General features: G+C 47.4%; 1 protein-coding gene across 6 annotated transcripts in view; it reads left to right on the top strand.

Annotated features, from left to right (window-relative positions):
• The window catches only part of AUTS2 (activator of transcription and developmental regulator AUTS2), a 1,109,507-nt gene that overhangs the window by 1,072,884 nt on the left and 17,842 nt on the right, over positions 1-18,781 (top strand). For 3 of the 6 annotated variants that reach the window (XM_027042410.2, XM_053213845.1, XM_027042417.2), the window contains 6 exons: positions 7,008-7,479; positions 9,177-9,430; positions 10,450-10,691; positions 12,640-12,684; positions 15,756-15,851; positions 18,248-18,319. In XM_027042410.2, coding sequence (XP_026898211.1) covers positions 7,008-7,479; positions 9,177-9,430; positions 10,450-10,691; positions 12,640-12,684; positions 15,756-15,851; positions 18,248-18,319 — 1,181 coding nt within the window. The remainder of the gene's footprint in view (positions 1-7,007; positions 7,480-9,176; positions 9,431-10,449; positions 10,692-12,639; positions 12,685-15,755; positions 15,852-18,247; positions 18,320-18,781) is intronic. The other 3 variants (XM_027042413.2, XM_053213847.1, XM_053213848.1) reach the window with 2 other exon arrangements.

Genomic DNA, 18,781 nt, shown 5'->3' with positions numbered 1-18,781 from the left:
ATATCTTTCTAATCTTTTTTCTGTGCCTGTGTATACCCATGTATACAGGTAATTTTCATTTTTTGAGAGTCCATACTGGTGATAGTGCCCTTCGTTTTACTTGGTAGTAATTTTGTGAAGAAATGTTTTCCATGAAACTATTTTCAACTATAGTTTTGGGAACACCGATCGTTTAGTTTGTGCTCTACCTCATGGAAAGAACTTAATTTTTACAACAACCCTTTGAAGTACTTAACCGTATTTTGCCGTAACATATTGGACGTCTGGAAACATAGTAGTTCATCACAGGGGCATAACACAGCAAATCTCAACCCTCCCACTCCCAATGCCCTTTTTGTGTAATATAAGAAACATTTAGGGGCACCTGGGTGGCTCAGTCAGCTAAGCGTCCGACTTTGGCTCAGGTCATGATCTCACGGTTTGTGAGTTCGAGCCCCACGTCGAGCTCTGTGCTGACAGCTCCGAGCCTGGAGCCTGCTTCCGATTCTGTGTCTCCCTCTCTCTCTGCCCCTCCCCTGCTCACGCTCTGTCTCTCTCTCCTACAAAAATAAACAAACATTCAAAAAACAATTAAGGGGGCGCCTGGGTGGCTCAGTCGGTTGAGCGGCCGACTTTGGCTCAGGTCATGATCTCACGGTCCGTGAGTTCGAGCCACGTGTCGGGCTCTGTGCTGACAGCTCAGAGCCTGGAGCCTGTTTCAGATTCTGTGTCTCCCTCTCTCTGACCCTCCCCCATTCATGCTCTGTCTCTCTCTGTCTCAAAAATAAATAAACGTTAAAAAAAAATTAAAAAAAAAAAAAGAAAGACAAAAAACAATTAAAAAACATAATGGGTTCATATTTTTCACTTTCTGGAACAAAATATATAGTCAAATTCTTATCTATACGCATTATTTAAAAATGCACACAAAACCCCTAAATGAAAAGTAAAGGAGAAACAAGTAGCAAGTAATTTATAATAGCGTAACATGATTTTAAGTATGTAAATATTTACATTAGAAGACAACGAAATGGTCAGATGTTTGAATCTGTACATGGGATGGTATACAAATATGGCTGCTGCAAAAGTGATTCATACAGGTCCGTGGGTCTTGATAATTCAGATGCCAGGATCAGCCATACCATTGGTGTCGTGATTTACCCAAATGGTGAACAACTAACTGTGGGTTGTTCGTGACAAGACATGACATCACAGACACAGGGGCGTACAGTGGTTGCATTCCTGGAAAATCCAGTGTATTAACACTATACAAAAGTTATTTTGCGTTCATATGCAAAAACAGTTGGGTTCTAGATTCTTCAGCCGTGCAAATGTGCAGTGGGATTTTAGAACACTAACTGAGATGTGTGGCCTTGTCCTTCTAATGTCCCTAAGAGCCACCAGTGCTGTCCAGCCACTGTGACAGCCAATCCCACTCCACAGAGTTTGAGAACTCCACTAGGGGGGGTATCCTCGAAGGAGAACCACCTCTTACATGGCTTTGACTTGTTTCTCTCTCTCTCTCTCTCTCTCTCTCTCTCTCTCTTTCTTTCTCTGCCCCCCCCCCCCATCATAAAACATAGAAGTTTGAACATAGAAGTTCTCAAAGCATTTTGGAGGTACATTTCTGAGACTTTATGGGCCCTGTCAGTTTCTTGTTAGGTTTGTCCCCAAGTATTACATGATTTTTGTTATTATGAAGGGGCTCATGTTTAAATTTTACTTTCTGTTCACTATTGCTGGTATGTAGAAAAGCTACTAACGTGTGTGGAGTTTTTTTATTTGCATATTTTACTGAGTTCTCTTATTCTCATACATTTCTCATCTGATTGTGTTTTCTAGCTAGACTATTATTATTATTTTGTAAATAGTTTTTGCCTCTTCCTTTTGTTTGTATTGCTGTTGGTTTTCAATTTTAAAAAAAATTTTAATGTTTATTTATTTTTGAGAGAGAGAGACAGTGCCAGCGGAGGAGGGCAGAGAGAGAGAGGGAGACACAGAATCGGAAACAGGCTCCAGGCTCTGTGCTGACGGCCCATGACACGAGGCTCGAACGGGGCTCGAGCTCGTGGACTGTGAGATCATGACCTGAGCTGAAGTCGGATGCTTAACCGACTGAGCCACCCAGGCACCCCTGTTAGTTTTTAATTTCAATGACAAGAATATTGTGTTTCTTACAGGTATAGTCCACATTGTCTATAACACCAAATATACCTGGTACATATTTCTGGGTTGAAGGGAAGGTGCTGACCATTGAGTCATTTTCCAGTTTACTTTTATGATCAGATTTATTTGTTTTTGAGTCCGTTTTAGTAGTTGAGATCTTTTCACAAAATCCACTTATTTTCAAATTTATTATAAACTCATGCGTTCTATTTTCTTATCTTATAGAAAATATACTCTCCATGTTTGTGGTCATACCGCTATTCACATTCTCAGTTTTGTTTGCTGTGTGGTTTTTTTTTTTTCCATGCTCAGACTTGTTTAATGCATGACCAGTTTTCTTTTTAAATTTTTAATAGGTAAGGGGCACCTGGGTGGCTCAGTTGGTTAGGTGTCCGGCTCTTGATCTGGCTCAGATGTTGATCTCGGGGTCTTGAGTTCAAACCCCACCCATGTTGGGCTCTGTGCTGGGTTGGGGTGTGGAGCCTACTTTAAAAAAAAATTGTTTTTTTTTAATAGGTAACATGATCACATGGTACCAGATTTGTACGTAGCCAATGTCCAAGTTCCTCTTTCTTTCCAAACTTGCGATTCAAACCATGATGTTGTTTCATTGTGTCTATAGGGCTCTAGTCAAAAGAATTCCATGAGTTTCTTGGCCAAGTGTTGCCAAATTACCCTCCACTGAAGTTGTGGGCTTTCTATTCTACTAGTAAAGTACAATCGCCTACCCATTTTCCCCAAGGAACTTGTATCAGGTGTGTATCGAAAGGAAACAGGAGTTTTCCTAATCTGCCCTTATCTTTAAAAAAAAAAAAAAATGTATCGTGTTTGAGTCAAGGTTATTTTCTTTTAACCTTTTTTAAAGTTTCTTATTTATTATGTATTTTTGAGAAAGCGGGGTGTGAGCAGGGGAGGGGCAGAGAGAGAGGGAGAATCTCAAGCAGCCTCACTCTCAGCACGGAGCCGAACGTGGGGCTCCAACTCACAAAACCACGAGATTATGACCTGGGCCAGAAATCAAGAGTCGGACGCTTACCTGACTGAGCCACCCAGGCACCCCTGAGTCAAGTTTATTGAGATATAGTTTACATGTAGTAAATTCACCCTTTTTACCGTATACTGTGCAGTGTCATTTTAATTTGCATGTATTTTATCATAAGCATGATGTGTTATTTTTATAATCACAAGAAGGGCGATTCTAAAACCCCAAAATGTACTGAGCAACACTTGTAAATAAGACTGGTCCACTTGCACATTCTTATTTCTTTCAACCTCAGCAAATTTCATCCTTTGGCAAACTCCGAGCACACAGAGCAATACAAAATGATTTTTTTTTTAATGTGTTCATGCCAATTTTGGAGAAGCACAGTAAGACAAATTGACTGTCAAGATGGAAAAGCTTAACTGGGAAGATACATTTATTGAATAATTGAAAGGAAGAGGAAATGCATTACCGATTAGCCACAAAAATGCATGACGCCTAATCTGTGCCTCAAGAGACTCATGTCGATGGGGAGTCGTAAAACTGTCTCAGCCCCCGAGTTCTTACAGTTCTTACCAGCCTTCTAACCGGCCACCCTTGCTTCTGGGTTGCAGGAGTAGGGCATCGGCAGACTGATGATCGCTTCCAGGTTTAGCTGAAGTTCAAGTGTTCTAGCAACTAGCTTTCCTACCCCTTCGCACTGTCTCTCTGGACCAAATATTGTAATGGACTCTTGGATTTTACCATTACCTGCTTTGTTCAGGATTTTTGTTTCGGAGGGGGCAGCAATGCGTAAATCAGAGAAAAAGCAATTAATGGTGGCAAGAGTTAGGACTAGAACAAAAGCCCTCTGATTCATTAAACAGCCAGGTGACCTCCATCAAGTGCGTTCCCCAACTTCTCGGGGCTCATTCGCCGTCTAATCGGAGAGGATTGGATAATGAGATCCTTGCTACTCACAGAAAGAGCCAAGGCTCAGTAGTATCACCTGGGAAATAGAAAGGGAGACTCTGGAGCCCCATCCCAGAATTCCTGAGTCCAAATTGGCATTTTAAGCAGGTGTGCAGGTCATTTGTATGCACCTTCAAGTGCATGGTTTTCCCAGATTCTGGTCTCACACCGAAATTCTGGGCTTCTGGGTTCCCGGAGTCATTCATCATAGCCCCATAGGAATTTGCAGGGCTCACTAGGGAGATTTTGGCATTCCTGTGCACCCCGCTCTGGTTGTCCGGGATGGCGATCCAGTCTGCTCCCCGCCCCCCTAACTCTAGCCGTGTCTAGGTTGGTACTAACCGACAGTGACAAGGGGGCAACAGAGGAGACACGAAAGCCAACCCCCTTTGTCTTTACAGAGCCTTGGGAAGCAAGCCCAAGGCTGCGCCACGCCCCCTGCCAACTTGGCTGTGTTGTCCTCATTCTAGAGGCTCATTAAATAAAGAACGAGGAGATAAATATAGTCAAGCTACATAGACGAAGCACTTATCTATGTGTTTCTAATGTGCTTCCTTACCGGCATAAGGAAAATCGAAACGATGTTCTCTGGGTGGTGTCCCTTGGAAACATGACACTTTCTTTTATGTCAGAGAGAAACTTCGTTTGGACACTGATTTGGGGCGGGGGAACATGAATTTGAATTTAAATTTAATGAGATGGAAAATATTTATGGATTTCTCCTTCACCTTCCCAGCCTGGAGAGAACAAAGCACTTCAAAAGGAGAGAAATGTGTTCCTGCCGTTATAGCAAGCATAATGATCCTAATTAGCCGTCGGAGTGTCAGAGTGGGAAGAACCCTTGCTTATGCATCCAGAACTTCTCACTGAGGAAAATCTCTTAGACCGCGTCCTGTTAGGATGTCTGGGGTGGTAGTGCTTGTGCCGTGGACCTAACTAACCGGCTTGCGTTGTAGGAAGCCGGTGTATTTCAGTGAGCTCGTGTAATTTCTTGCTGTGGAAATGATAGAAAAAACATGGAAAGCAAAGCCCAACCAGAGCCCCTAGGTGTGAATGTCTGGAGATAAAGGATCTTCTCTCCTTATTTAGGAGTTCGGGCCGAATGGGGCCTGTCCACATCAAGAATCTTGATGGGGCGCCTGGGTGGCTCAGTCGGTCGGGCGTCGGGCTTCAGCTCAGGTCATGATCTCACGGTTCGTGATTTTGAGCCCCGTGTCGGGCTCTGTGCTGACGGCTCAGAGCCTGGAGCCTGCTTCCGATTCTGTGTCTCCCTCTCTCTCTGCCCCTCCCCTGCTCATGCTCTGTCTCTCTCTGTCTCAGAAATAAATAAAAACACTTAAAAAATTAAAAAAAAAAAAAAAGAATCTTGATGTTCTGTCTCAGCCCTCAAGTTTGTGGAATTCATAAAATTTCAGCTTATCGTTAGCAAAAATCTTCCCAGAAAGGCTCTGAAGGACAGCACTGGATGGAAATATGTGTGAGTGGGATGCCAGGAGTCTAGAATTACTTTTCACCGAGGTCTTATTGGATGCTTTATCCTTTGGTGGCTGAAACGTGCCAAGGGGGGACTTTCTTTGCATGCTGCCCGTGCAGTTGTAAAGATAGCCAGGGTCACATTAGCCCCAAAATGTGCCTTGTTTATAAACCCAGTTTGCTTCTGCTTTTGAGCATGTTATAGGCTTGATCTCTTTTTTTTTTTTTTTTTTTTTTTTTTTTTTTACCAAAAGAACGTTTAAAATAATGGGTCACTTTGATGCAAATTCCAGGGGAGAAAGATGGCAAGTGTGTGTACCTAAGAGGACATCCACAGAAATTGATAGGACCATTGAGAATACCATGTACTTTCCACACTCGATCCAGTGAGATTGGAAGGGAAAGCTGGGGGCCCAAAGTAGTTTATTTTGGAATGCCTGGAGCACATCCTCATTTCAGAGAGTATCGTAATTGGTTCTCTCCCTATTTCTGAGCTGTGTGATAATAAAAGGATGGCTTTTTTAGCACAAAGTAGTGAGAAGGGTCATTCCCTGCCCCCCCTCCCCGATGTATACAAAAGCATAACTCATCAATAGGGACATTTCTTTCTATTTAATGTCGTATTTGTCTTTCATTCTTCTGTTAGAGGATTTTATGGAGTTTGGCTTATGCGGTGATCAAATAAACACTCTGTGAGATGTGGCATAGATGTTTGGGGCTTTGGAGAGGAGCAGACCTTTTAAATTCATAACAGGAATTTTGCCTCCTCATTCAGCACTGCACCCTTCCGCTGGCCGGGGGCGTGGGGGACCCTTTAAAAGGTCTGGCTTTGTATAGCTGACTGTAAATTGACTTGAATTCATGTTTGCACCTTGGATCTCAGACGTTGCTAGGATCACTTGGCGAGCACGAGGAGGCCCGCCGTTTGACCACAGTTTAGCACTTGCCAAACAAAAAATTATTTCTGTAAATGTCAAGTGTGTCTCATCAGTCAGAATGGGAAGGGGGAAGACGCAAGGCCAAGAAGGAACATCTGTGGGTGGTTCAGTAACATTTGCTTCACTTGCTGTTTGAAAACACCGCTCTTTTGTATATTCAAGAACTGTATGGGTTTTAGAAGGGAGAGATCAACTTGCTGGCTGTTGTTTCTTAATTTTACTGCATGAAAGGTTTTATCAAGACTAAGGAAGACATCCACTTTCAGACCCTGGTGGCCTAGGCTGCTTTCTGGAATGCGGCCTCCTCCGGCCGGCCCGTCTTTCCCTGTTCACAGTGTGCTCGTGTCCCGCACGTGGTAACGTGAGGACAGGAAGCCAGGAGGCGGCCCTGGGCCACCCCGCGTCATTGAGACCGTGCGACCCCGAATCCGGGCTTGGACTTGGCTTTCAGCTCCTCGTTTCACACTCACGTGTCATTACCTGTGGTTTTGTCTTTGCTCTCCCCCCGCCCCGCACAGATCCGGAGTTAGGTGTCGGCACACTGCCCGAACATGACAGCCAGGATGCAGGGCCGATTGTCCCCAAGATATCCGGTCTAGAGAGAAGCCAGGAGAAGAGCCAGGACTGTTGCAAAGAGCCCATCTTTGAGCCCGTGGTGCTTAAAGACCCCTGCCCTCAGGTCCCCCAGCCGCTGCCCCAGCCCCAGGCGGAACCCCAGCCCCGAGCTCCTTCTCCGGACCCCGACCTGGTGCGGCGCACAGAGGCCCCGCCTCAGCCCCCACGTCCAAGCACACAGCCACCACAGGCGCCCCCAGAGGCCCAGCTTCAGCCCGCCCCTCAGCCTCCGGTGCAGAGGCCGCCGAGGCCGCAGTCCCCCACCCAGCTGCTCCACCAGAGTCTCCCGCCTGTGCAGGCCCATCCCTCATCCCAGAGCCTCACCCAGCCATTGTCCGCCTACAACAGCAGTAGCTTAAGCCTCAACAGCTTAAGGTGAGCAACCTGCTTTTTTGTTGTTGTTTTTTTTTTTTTTGGCCTGACTTTTGCCATCTTCTTTGGGACCGGCAGGCAGGAGTAGGGAAGGGGTTCCCAAGGACAGTGCAAACACTGACACTGTGTTCCCCGGGAGGCAGAGACCAGGGGACAAGGAGAGGGCCCCGCGAGGCTTGGGGCTCTTGGGAGAGGGCAGGTTGGCCCGGGTTGGGGAGACAGGACGTTGTGAAGAACTAAAACAGCTGCAGAGACTCCTGGGGGGGGGGGGGGGGCAAAGGCAGGAAGGGGAGGGAGTGTGCATAAGACACAGTGTAGAGGGGAGCTCCCCACCCTGTCCCGGAGAGAGGCCACGAGGGGAAACCTACCAGCACCCAGTGCTAGGAGATTTAAAAAAAAATTTTTTTAACATTACTTATTTTTGTGTGTAAGAGAGAGAGAGAGCACATGCAGGGGAGGGGCAGAGAGAGAGAGGGAGACACAGAATCCGAAGCAGGTTCCAGATTCTGAGCTGTCAGCACAGAGCCCGACGTGGGGCTCGAACCCACAAACTATGAGATCGTGACTTGAGCCGAAGTCAGAGGCTTAACCGACTGAGCCACCCAGGCGCCCCCAGCGTTAGGAGATTGTTAGAAGGGAGGGATTTGCCCCCATGAGAGGATGTGCTGCAACTCCAGAGTCAGGAAGATGGGGACCAGGGGACTCCGGTTGAGGTTTTCCCGTTACGATGTACTTCTTCCAAGGTGGGTCAGAGGGGCGTAGGAGAAGCTAGCTGGACTGGAGACAGAGAAGCTCCCGTGTGGCGATCCAGGCTCTCCTGCCTTGTCTTTGCCAAACTACAAAGGAAAGTTTTCAGAGTAGCTCAGTGGAGGAACCGCCGAGGAAAGGGAGACAGAAACCCGGGTATGGGGCCAAGCGTGGCCCACCCTCGCTTGCCCCGGAGGTTGTAATTGTAACCTAGTAGGGCTTTGCTCTCCTTGTGACGTGACCGACGGGGGTTCTGGGGCGGGCTGTTTTCCTGTCTAGGACAAGGGAAGGAAACTGCCTTTGCCAGGGTTCATTTCTGTGGCCTCCAGACCACAGCGGTGATGAGGGGCTCCCTGGTTCACCTTCCTATCTGTGCTTCTTCATCAAGGGGCAGCAGTCAGACAGGGTGAGCTCAGGCCGTTGTTCTCGTCCATCTTTGTAAAGTGGAGGAAGTGTGGCTAGTGGAGGACGGACAGAAGGCGCAGGGTTTCTAGGGGCAGAGGTGAGAATCTGGCCACAGAGCGGGAGCCGACGTGAGTTTCCGGCCGCCATCGGGTCACCAAGTGTTCACCGCTGAGAGAGAGAGAGAGAGAGGGAGAGCGTAAGCAGGGGAAAGAGAGAAGGAGAGAGAGAATCCCAGCAGGCTCTGTGCCCTCAGTGCAGAGCCCAATGCGGGGCTCGATCCCACAAACCATGAGCTCATGACCTGAGCCGAAACCAAGAGTCAGACGTTCGACCCACTGAGCCACCCAGGCGCCCCTGTGGTTATGATTTTAGCAGAGGCTTCTTGTGGGCATGAGGGAGGGTCTATAAAGAAGAAGGAACGGGAGAAAGCATTGCACGGCTTTGGGCAGTGAGATAGGATTTTTTTTTTTTTTTTTTTTTTAAGAAAATGAATTGCTTACCTCTTTTTTCCTTCCTTCCTTTTTTTTTTTTTTTGGTCACTCCAACAGCAGTAGCAGAAGCAGCACCCCAGCAAAGACTCAGCCCGCCCCGCCTCACATCTCTCACCACCCTTCGGCCTCCCCGTTCCCCCTCTCACTGCCCAACCACAGCCCCTTGCACAGCTTCACACCCACCCTCCAGCCCCCCGCACACTCACATCACCCCAATATGTTCGCCCCTCCCACGGCTCTGCCTCCGCCACCACCTCTGACTTCAGGGAGTCTGCAGGTCCCCGGACACCCGGCCGGAAGCACTTACTCAGGTAGGAGGGGGGGCCGACCTCGCCCACCTGCCCTCCCGTCTTCCACGCTTGGGGCCTCACCACTGCCTGTGTGTCCTTCATGGCTAGGTTTTATCGACTGACCAGTTGCTGCTTTATTATAGAGACTCTTGTAACCCGCCTCCGGTCCTTCATGGGCTGAGGTTTGGCAGAAATACACGCCGCCCCCTACCCACTTGGCACAGCACAGGAGACTCGGACACAGCCAAAGGGAAGCCAGCTGGTTGGAAGTCCAGAGGCTTTTCCAAATAAGGCCACGCACTACGTGGTAAAACACGGATTACATACGCCCGGTCATCCCATTCGAGGGACGGAAACTTCACCAGGCCCGCGACTGTTCTGTTCCAGTCTCTTTAAATTCCATCCTGGTTTAAGGGGGTTGTTTTCAAGGAGTAGGGCCTTCTACGTTCTTGGGAGGGGAAGATGCGCTTTTCGCTCCAAGGTATCCCAGAGTTTTAAGTGTTAGCAAAATTCAGCCTTAGGTATTGGCTTCTTCTCTCCTCACCTGTATTGACCAGGCTGGTATCCCAAGTTTGGGCCCCTGTAGCCGTGCTGTCCCACTGTGGCAGACATTCCCCCTTGAAGACGAGGGCACAGCCAGGTTAACAGAGATCAGTGTGCACTCAACGATGTTAATTCCTTGAACCATCAATATTGTCCCCCTGTGGTAGATGAGGGAGCTGAGACCCAGGTGGGTGTCACCCCCCGCCACGCCCAGGCTCCCTGAGCTGGCGGTCACAGAGCCGAAAACTGACCTCTGGCTGTTCGGCCTGGAGCCTTGTCCCCGAAAGCCTAGGGGCTGAAGAACGCAATTTCATTGTGACTGGGCGTCAGGATCCTCCGGTTGGTTGTTCCCTTCCATCCGGGGGCACAGGGGCCCTCGGGGGTGCCCTCGGCCCCGCCGACCTCTCTGGTCAGGGCCTCGGGTGTCCTTATCCAAAGGATACCACTCGGGGCGGGGCGGGGGGAAGCATCACCCTCTCCCTTTCCTTCTTTTCCAGAGCAAGACATCTTGCGACAGGAACTGAACACACGCTTTCTGGCCTCTCAGAGTGCTGACCGCGGGGCTTCCCTGGGCCCTCCGCCCTACCTGCGGACCGAGTTCCACCAGCACCAGCACCAGCACCAGCACACGCACCAGCACACGCACCAGCACACCTTCACGCCGTTCCCCCACGCCATCCCCCCCACCGCCATCATGCCGACGCCAGCACCTCCCATGGTGCGTACCCCAGGCAGAAATGTGAGGATAAGTAGAGCACGACTCTCTTTTGTGCAGCACGCCGGGGCGGAATGGGCCGTCGGGGCACAGGAGACCGGGTGGGGAGCGCTGGCCACTTAGGGGCCTCCTTTGGCCTCGTCCGTCTTGGCTGGAGAGAAGGGAGTGCGCCCTGCTCCGGGCAGCGCTGACCCGGGGCCCGAGGCAGGAGCCTCTTTCTAGCAAGTTCTGTCCAGCACTGTGTGTGCGCATGGGCGGAGGGGAGGGTATTTTAGATGCCCTCCAAGCAGTCCCAGCCAGTGTCGGTAGTTAACTTCTTCAAGGGCAGCTGTGCCTTTTTGAGCATCTTGGGGGGGTCGCCAGCAGGTGTAAAAATGTATCTGTCGGTGCTCCGCACCGAGTAATAATAGCAAACAGATGCTCATAGAATACTGGGAGTCAGGAGGAAGGCGGAGGAGGGGAGAGAGCCGTCAGAAGATCTGGACTGTATCTGTTACCCCTGCTCTTTCAGGGGGCTCCCCAAGCCTGTTTTGTTGGGGGTGGGGGTTATATTTTTTGGATTTCATGAGACGGTGCCCAAGTCTGGCATCCTGCTCTGTCAGCAAGTGGCCAGGGAGCGATGCACCCACAGGGGCAGAAGTCGGCCCCGTGATGAGAGCTGCCATTGCCAAGGACATGATCTTGGTCTTGACCCGGGGCTGGCCCTTGCTGGATGAGCCACCTGGGATTTGTTTTCTTTTTTAACTTACAAACTGTAATGAACAGTCCCATATTAGGGTGCTAAGTATTCTGAGATAGAGCCCTGTCTGCCACAGTGAGTATTAGAGTGTTTTACTGACTTAATTTTTCCTATTTAAGGAAATACTTGATTTGAAGGCAGTTAGTGTCGGCATGGCGAGAATAGATTTGAATTCCATGATTTTTAAGAGGTGCGCCCTTCACCAAACTTTGTGTCCTCTCCTCCCTCCCCCTCCCATTTTGTTCTACTTAATGTTTTTACAGATGGAATTTTATTTTTTTTTTTAATTTTTTTTTCAACGTTTATTTATTTTTTGGGACAGAGAGAGACACAGCATGAATGGGGGAGGGGCAGACACAGAATCGGAAACAGGCTCCAGGCTCTGAGCCGTCAGCCCAGAGCCTGACGCGGGGCTCGAACTCACGGACCGCGAGATCGTGACCTGGCTGAAGTCGGACGCTTAACCGACTGCGCCACCCAGGCGCCCCTACAGATGGAATTTTAAAGTTTATCTTGTAAATTTTATTTAGGAGAACATTAGAGATGAGGCCTTGGGACCAAAATGTTTTCCTATAGTAAATCCTGTATGTTTTTTTTTCTGGATGAATTGTTGTCCTTCTCAACAGTTACGTTTTTTAAGGGCTTAATATTTGGGGAAAGAGTTTATGGCAGCCTGAGTGGGCTGTTAAATCAAATCTAACTAAGGGGGGGTTGTAGCACCAGGACGTTGACGTTATTTAGAGGAAGCAGTGGGATACTCTTTTCTGCTCAAAAGAGAAGTTCCAAGACCTCTCCCAGATTCCTTTATATTTGGGTCTAATACGTTTCAGCAGGTGGCTGAACATACAGTTCTTCAGCCACAAGGAAGATGGAAATGGAGGGAACTCTCTGGATAAATCAGACCAAATGCTCGCTTCTCTTTGATGTATCTGAATAATTGCCCCTTTTCTCCGGTTTCAAGGTCTGGTTTATGCCGGTCTCTAAATGTAGACCGAAATGACTCTCCGGTGTGGCCAGGACCGCAATGCACCGTCTGGGTTTTCACTTTGGTTTCCCCTGTCTTGTCGGAGGGACTCAGGAGTCGAGAACGGTTTCTCACGTACAACGAGGTCGTGGAGTCTGTTGACAGCCTAATTAACGGCGGAGAAGCTCGCTCAGGGCTGCCTCCGCCGAAGCCGTGAACAGAAATGTAGACTCTTTAAGTAACTAGCTTTTGCTTTGATCCCTTTACAGTTTGACAAATACCCTACAAAAGTTGACCCATTCTACCGGCACAGTGTGAGTCTTGTTACCATGCTACACATTCAATGTAACTGCTTTTCCATTTTTGTCCTCTTGCCACAGATCAGTAAATGACTAGCAGCCTTCCTTAATCATCTTTGCGAGAATTCCCATTGCGCCTCGTCACTTTGGATGCTTGCTTTTGTGACGTTTGCTTCTGGTAAAGATGCAGTATCCTCTTCCGAATCAAAAGATCATTAGCGCGCCTGACACCTTAAAGCACAGGTGAACCTCACTGCGAGCCAGGCGTCTGTCCTCAAAGTGGGGGGTCTGCACTTGAATCACTGTGGCCGCAGGAGACCCTGGAATCACAGGATTTCAGGAATTGCCCAAAACATCCTTAGCACAGATTTCCCAGAATCCAACGTGAAGTATTTCTTCCGAACAGAATGTCGTTCGTCTTTTTTGACTCCTAAGTCCTCCAAAAGCAGATTCTCATTTCCTCCTGACTAAATGTAGACCCCTCTCCCACGTGGCTGGTCGTGTTCTCCTGGGCTTGTTACAACCAAAACCAAAAACTATCATTTCAGTAAAAGAGGGTCCTAAGATTGAAATACATGGTTTTTCCCCTTTAACCTCATTCTTCTTTATGTAACAAAAAAATTTTTTCTTTTATGCCACGTTAAAGAGTACGGTTCTAGAACTGAAATCGGCACCAGCCTATTTCGATACATTTCAGTTGAGACGTGAGACGAGGGCTTTACTTATTTATCTTCTAAGACAAACACCTTGTACATCTTACCATGATATTTTGATTATGGAGTGAATACTGCATCCTTCTTACCTGAAATTTTGCAAGTTTCTTTGCTCAGTGGTTTATTCATATTTTTCAAGCGACACCAGAAAGAAAGAAGAGGAGTAATTTCTTGTAGCCACGTTGTCCATCCGTCCTCACCTATGCTTGCTTGGAAAGAAGTGCTCCTCAGTAGATCAGCAAAGCCTGTGAGCTCATTCCTACTCTGAACCAGATAATCAGACCCTGCCTTAGTCCAGAGTGTAGCCAGCCGAGAAGTCAAAACTACAAGATATTAGAAATCAATTAAGCATCAGTTACTCTAGAGACGTGCAGACATAACGTGAGGGACCCTCCTCAGGAAGGGATGCGGAAAGTATATCCGAGTGCCGGAGCCCCACGTTGTTCTGGCACTTTCTGCTCACAGCACTGTGATACAAAAGCATTTTTTTTTTTTTTTAAACGGACGTGCAAAATGCAGCAGACGCCTGGGCTTCCTCTTTAGCGCTGTCCCGCGAGTGGTGCCGTCCTTAAGGGTCATCAGATTTCTGCCCTTTGTGTTTGTGGATTTCAGCGAAGGACTAGCTAAGGAAGTCATTCCTAGAGACAGTTTAGCGTGCTCAGCCAGTGGCTCAGATTTCCTTCTGAGTAAATCTGGACCAAGTGTAGTGCCTTCCTACATGCGTGTGCCACCGGCGGTCCTAGAAGTACGATAGAGAGTAAGCCCGGGGGCCTGAATTTCCGGCAGGTTTATGTTTTATTACTTAGGTACTTCAGATTTTTCATCCGGTGGGGGGTGGGGAGTCCAGAATAGGGGACCGTATTCTAAGAGGGTCAGTCATGGACTATAACAGCAGAAGGACAGTGATGAAAATATCTAATTTTTGTATTGAGAACGTTAAAGGAAATATACCCACCGAGAGGCGGAGTATTAGAGACTTGAGTGTGTTTTAGTGTGGCATGTATTTAATTACACCGCTTCATACAGTATACTGGGGGAGAGTTATTTCATTTTATTAGTTATAGTGGATAATGTATGAAGTACTTAGTCTCCCCTGCTTTGGGGATTAGGACGTTATAAGGGGAATTAAGATGGAATGCGCTCAAGTATCTAAAACACAATTTTAGACTTAAAAGTAGTTTTAAATGAGGGCACTTGGCTTGCAATCACTGTTTAAGTGGATTTAGTTCAATATCAATTAGTCTGAAAAACTTTGCTGCATCATTGAAGGGAGCAAAATGAAATAAAGACCCACAGAAAAGCATGTGCCCTGAAAACAGGATTGCAAAATGGGCATTTCAGCCATTACCTAGAAATAGCTAACAGAAAGGCATCATTAGGAAAAGCTTGAGTTCTTAGTATTGTGTTTTTGACATTTTACGCAACCCGAAAGGTGGGCCATGACTTAAATGTCTGTATGGTGGTTTGATCAAAGTAAATGGAATCGGAGCAGTGGGATCTCGGAAATACTCCATTTCTAGAAGGAGGAAACGATGTCTGTGCCTTGTGTTCAGTATTGCTGCATATTTCTTTCCTCCATCGTGTCCTCTTAATTCCAGAAAATTCATATTCTTAATTCAGAATCATTCTTCTCCCTGCACTGAGTGGTCGGACACAGCAAGGGCTGGGTTTGGGTAGCCCCCAGTGAGCTTGTCCACCTTCTAGAAAACAGCAGCTCCGTTGTAAGTGCACACTGAATCGTTTCGTTTTACCCTCCCACAAATATTTGTCATCATTTGAGATGAGACAATTAAATTGTCCTCTGAAACTGCCACTTCTGGAACAACGTAATGAAGCAAGGATTGTGCATATTTTCTCATTTCCTCAAACTATTAAAAATCTAAAATTACTAATTGAGTTTTAATGGTATAAAATCCTGGAACTCATAAAGAGTTGCTTCTTTTTCTTCCTTTTTCCCTAATTTTTCTTTTTTTTTTCTTTTTTTTTTTTTTTTTTCCTTTTTCTAATTAACTTGTAATTTTCCGGGCATCTTATGTGGCTCAGCACCCCTCCTGTTTTTGATGCACATTAAAATCTCAAACCGTTTAGGTCTTCTATCCGATTTAACAATTAATAATTAGAAAAGCTCCCTTTCTAATGATGTCCTCATCTGGGACATCATTTGTTGGCTGATTGATTCTGAACTACTTTTAACTTTTTAAGTTAAGCATTCATGGCACATCTGTGTGATCATCTCATCCTGGCTTCTTGACTAATAGCATCAAACTGAGATCTGGCTTGCTAATGTTGATGTCGTTCTATGGGAAGGGAATTGGAATATATCATTTGCCTCCTACTAAAATCTTTTTTTCCCCTCTCCGTCTTTGGCCACAGCTCTTCCATTCCTACCCTCCTGCAGTATCGGGCATCCCCCCTATGATTCCACCCACTGGTCCTTTTGGTTCACTACAAGGAGCATTTCAGCCGAAGGTAAGAAACCTTACCATGGAAATAGGCAAGCATCCTTACCAGCCGAGCCCCAGGCTAGGCGTGCGGGTGGGTTCTGCATCCTGTCGCCCGCCAGTGACTAATCTTCCCAATCCGAAGTGACCACCGGGATTAGAGCGACGTTTTGGGTTTGTTGGGTTTTTTGGGGGGTTTTTTTGTGAGCCCTCTCTCTGAGTTTTAAACCTCAGCCCGAATTGCATTTTCCATCTGTATTATCCATATAATCTCAGCTGAGCCGCGATTTCCTATAATCTTGAAAATATACAGAATACGTATATATATTTTTTATTGCCAGTATCGTGGACACAAGCTTCTGGTCAGGAAATGTATGAAATGTCAGACATGTGTGTGCACCAAGTTGTCCTTGAGTTACATGTTACGAGCAAAGAGGCAAAGCTGAGCCTTGACTGATTGTAAGAGACAGTAAGAGAACAATTCCAAACTAAAATTGCATCCTTCCAGTTGTGTGAGGGGAAGACGCTTCTGCTCCCTCTTCCCCATTTTGCTCCTGAGCCCTGTCTGTCTGCAAATTCTGGCTCTACTCTGCTTCAGTCCTCCCTTAGCCGTGGTCATGCTTACCAAGGTCAAGACCAACAGCCTCATGGGAAATTAACCTTTGGCCCTTTAAATAACTAAACTCGTTTCTACCTAGTCAGTGTTATCCTACTCATCTGGGGCTAGGCTTCTCTCTGAAGGTCAATAGGGAGGAGTCATTCTCAGGACACTCTGCCCTTATGCGACTTTATCACAGCCCCTTCTTTATTTTTATACAAAAGCGAAATGCAGTTATGTCAGTAACCGTCCTCAGACTTTTTAAGTAGGAAAGTTTGCTGTGTGTGGTTTTTGGTTTTCCTTTTTATTTGTTTATTTTTCCCGATCTCATTTCTAAGAGAAAACACCAGATTGGGGCCAGGGTCTTCCAGCATGAGCGCATTTTGCCTTTCTAGAGGCACGTTGTCATGAAACTAGAAACAGGAAAAGACATTTAAAAGCATTGGGGGTAGGACGAGGTACACCTCAGAAGTGACATTTATCTGCTTGGAATTGTGGCTTATAGGCCGGGTTATCCCTACCTGGCACTTGCGTGATGGCCCTGTGAAACCCTCCTGTCTTGGGCTGAAATGACAATGATTTTTCAACCCCTTCCCCCGTCTGCCATTCCCTGCACCCTCACACCCTGGGCCCTGGTCTGTCCCCTCTGGGCTTCACCAACTCTCCAGTGCCTCTCCAAACAGACTGCTAGGTCATTTAATAAATTAGACTATTTCCCTCACTCACAATTATCCAATCACACAGAAAACTACATCTGGGCAAGAAAGTGTCTCTCTTGGTGTTGAAATAGGCCTTTCCAGGCCATCTTACTGATTGAATATGTAGATTGCAGTTCATTAGTGGAGTTCTTCATATGTATGCAAATCAGGCTGTTAACAACTCCAGCTTAATTGTTAGTTGTACAGCAGCTGACTGCTTTTCTTTCTTTCATGCTTCCCCCTCCCCTCCCTTCTCCTTATAGGCAAGCTTTGTGCCCAAGCTTGAGCTCTTTTCCCACTCGCGTTAACTTCTGGCGTGAGGGGAGTCCTCGAAGTTGTGCTTTCCGCAATAAGATACCTGGTGAAACATGTCCTGACTCCTCCATCCCCCCAGATAGTAGGGACTGCGAGCGCCAGAAGTAGGCTTTTTTGTCGTTGCTGTAAATTCAAAGGACACAAGCCTGTGGATAAGGTTATTGTTACGAATGACATCCAAGAATGGTGGTGGTTTCGGAAAGATGAAGCCGAATTACCGTAGGAATCAGTGAAGAGGAGATCTGTGCAGTCCCTGAATCAGGCCCGCTTGTTCCATCTCCACCCCTGCTAATGAGTAATGACTGAGCGTAATTCCTTGTTATTGTCTGCCGGCTAAAATTTAGAGTTAGCTTAATGTCTGTGAAACACTTGCAGTTATTCCGATGAGGGGCCGCGACGTTCACGCAAGCAGTTCTTAGAGTGCTTGGTGGTAACGCAAAAGACACAGTGACAGGGCCGTCCGTGTGTCAGAAGAAGATGGAGTTGGGGACATTGCTTTCACATGTTTCTTCTCTTTGGTCCTGTGCTGCTTATTGCGGTGAGAAGTGACGTGGTCCACGTCTCCGCTTTTGGATGCCTTCCCTAGACAGGGCAAAGTCGGGTCAGGGTCCCCGGAGAAACTAGGGAGCGGGTCCTCTTGAAGAACATGTGTGATCAACTGGGGGAGATGCCTCTGTGAACTCTCGTCTTCCAGAATGAAACAAACAAACGAAATCGACGTTTGGCTTGCATTATTTTAGAAGGAAAAGAAAGATCTTGCTTTTCAGGTCATGTGTTCTGTGCCTCCTAAGCTGTGGTCTGATTAATTTGTAGACCTCCAACCCTATCGATGTTGCTGCTCGACCCGGGACCGTCCCGCACACTCTGCTCCAGAAGGACCCGAGGGTACGTAGAAGAAAGTCAGGCTCGGTCACAGGTAACGCCAGGGTCTGTTTGTTTCTGCGGGCCAGCCGGCCCAGGTCACGCACCTTCCTCAGCCCATCTGAGCGAGCTGCCGTGGGAGCTGTTCCTTCTAGTTTGTGCAAGAAAATGCCAGTCACTCTTAGAGAACAAAATCTCCCCTGCTCCCTTGTGGCTGATGACACAAGGGGAGCAACTCGCCAGCAGGGGAGAAGACAAATGGCTTGTGGTCCAAGCCCAGGAAGTGGGCACTATCAGCTTGTGTAGTTTCTGTTTGACCAATCTTCTCTGTCTACGTCCCCTTACTTTTCTTCCTGGACGTCACAGGACCCTCTCCCCGCACCGCCCCCAACCCCAACAGCACTCCTGGCTCACTTGTAATGCAGAATCCTCCTCTGACCTGAGTCAAATGTCCCTCGCGCTTTGGTTATGTCACTCGTTCATAAC

This window comes from Acinonyx jubatus, chromosome E3 (genome assembly GCF_027475565.1).
Source record: "Acinonyx jubatus isolate Ajub_Pintada_27869175 chromosome E3, VMU_Ajub_asm_v1.0, whole genome shotgun sequence".
Lineage (NCBI taxonomy): Eukaryota > Metazoa > Chordata > Mammalia > Carnivora > Felidae > Acinonyx > Acinonyx jubatus.
The sequence above is the reverse complement of the archived record's forward strand: the minus strand, read 5'-3'. Positions and strand labels throughout refer to the sequence as shown.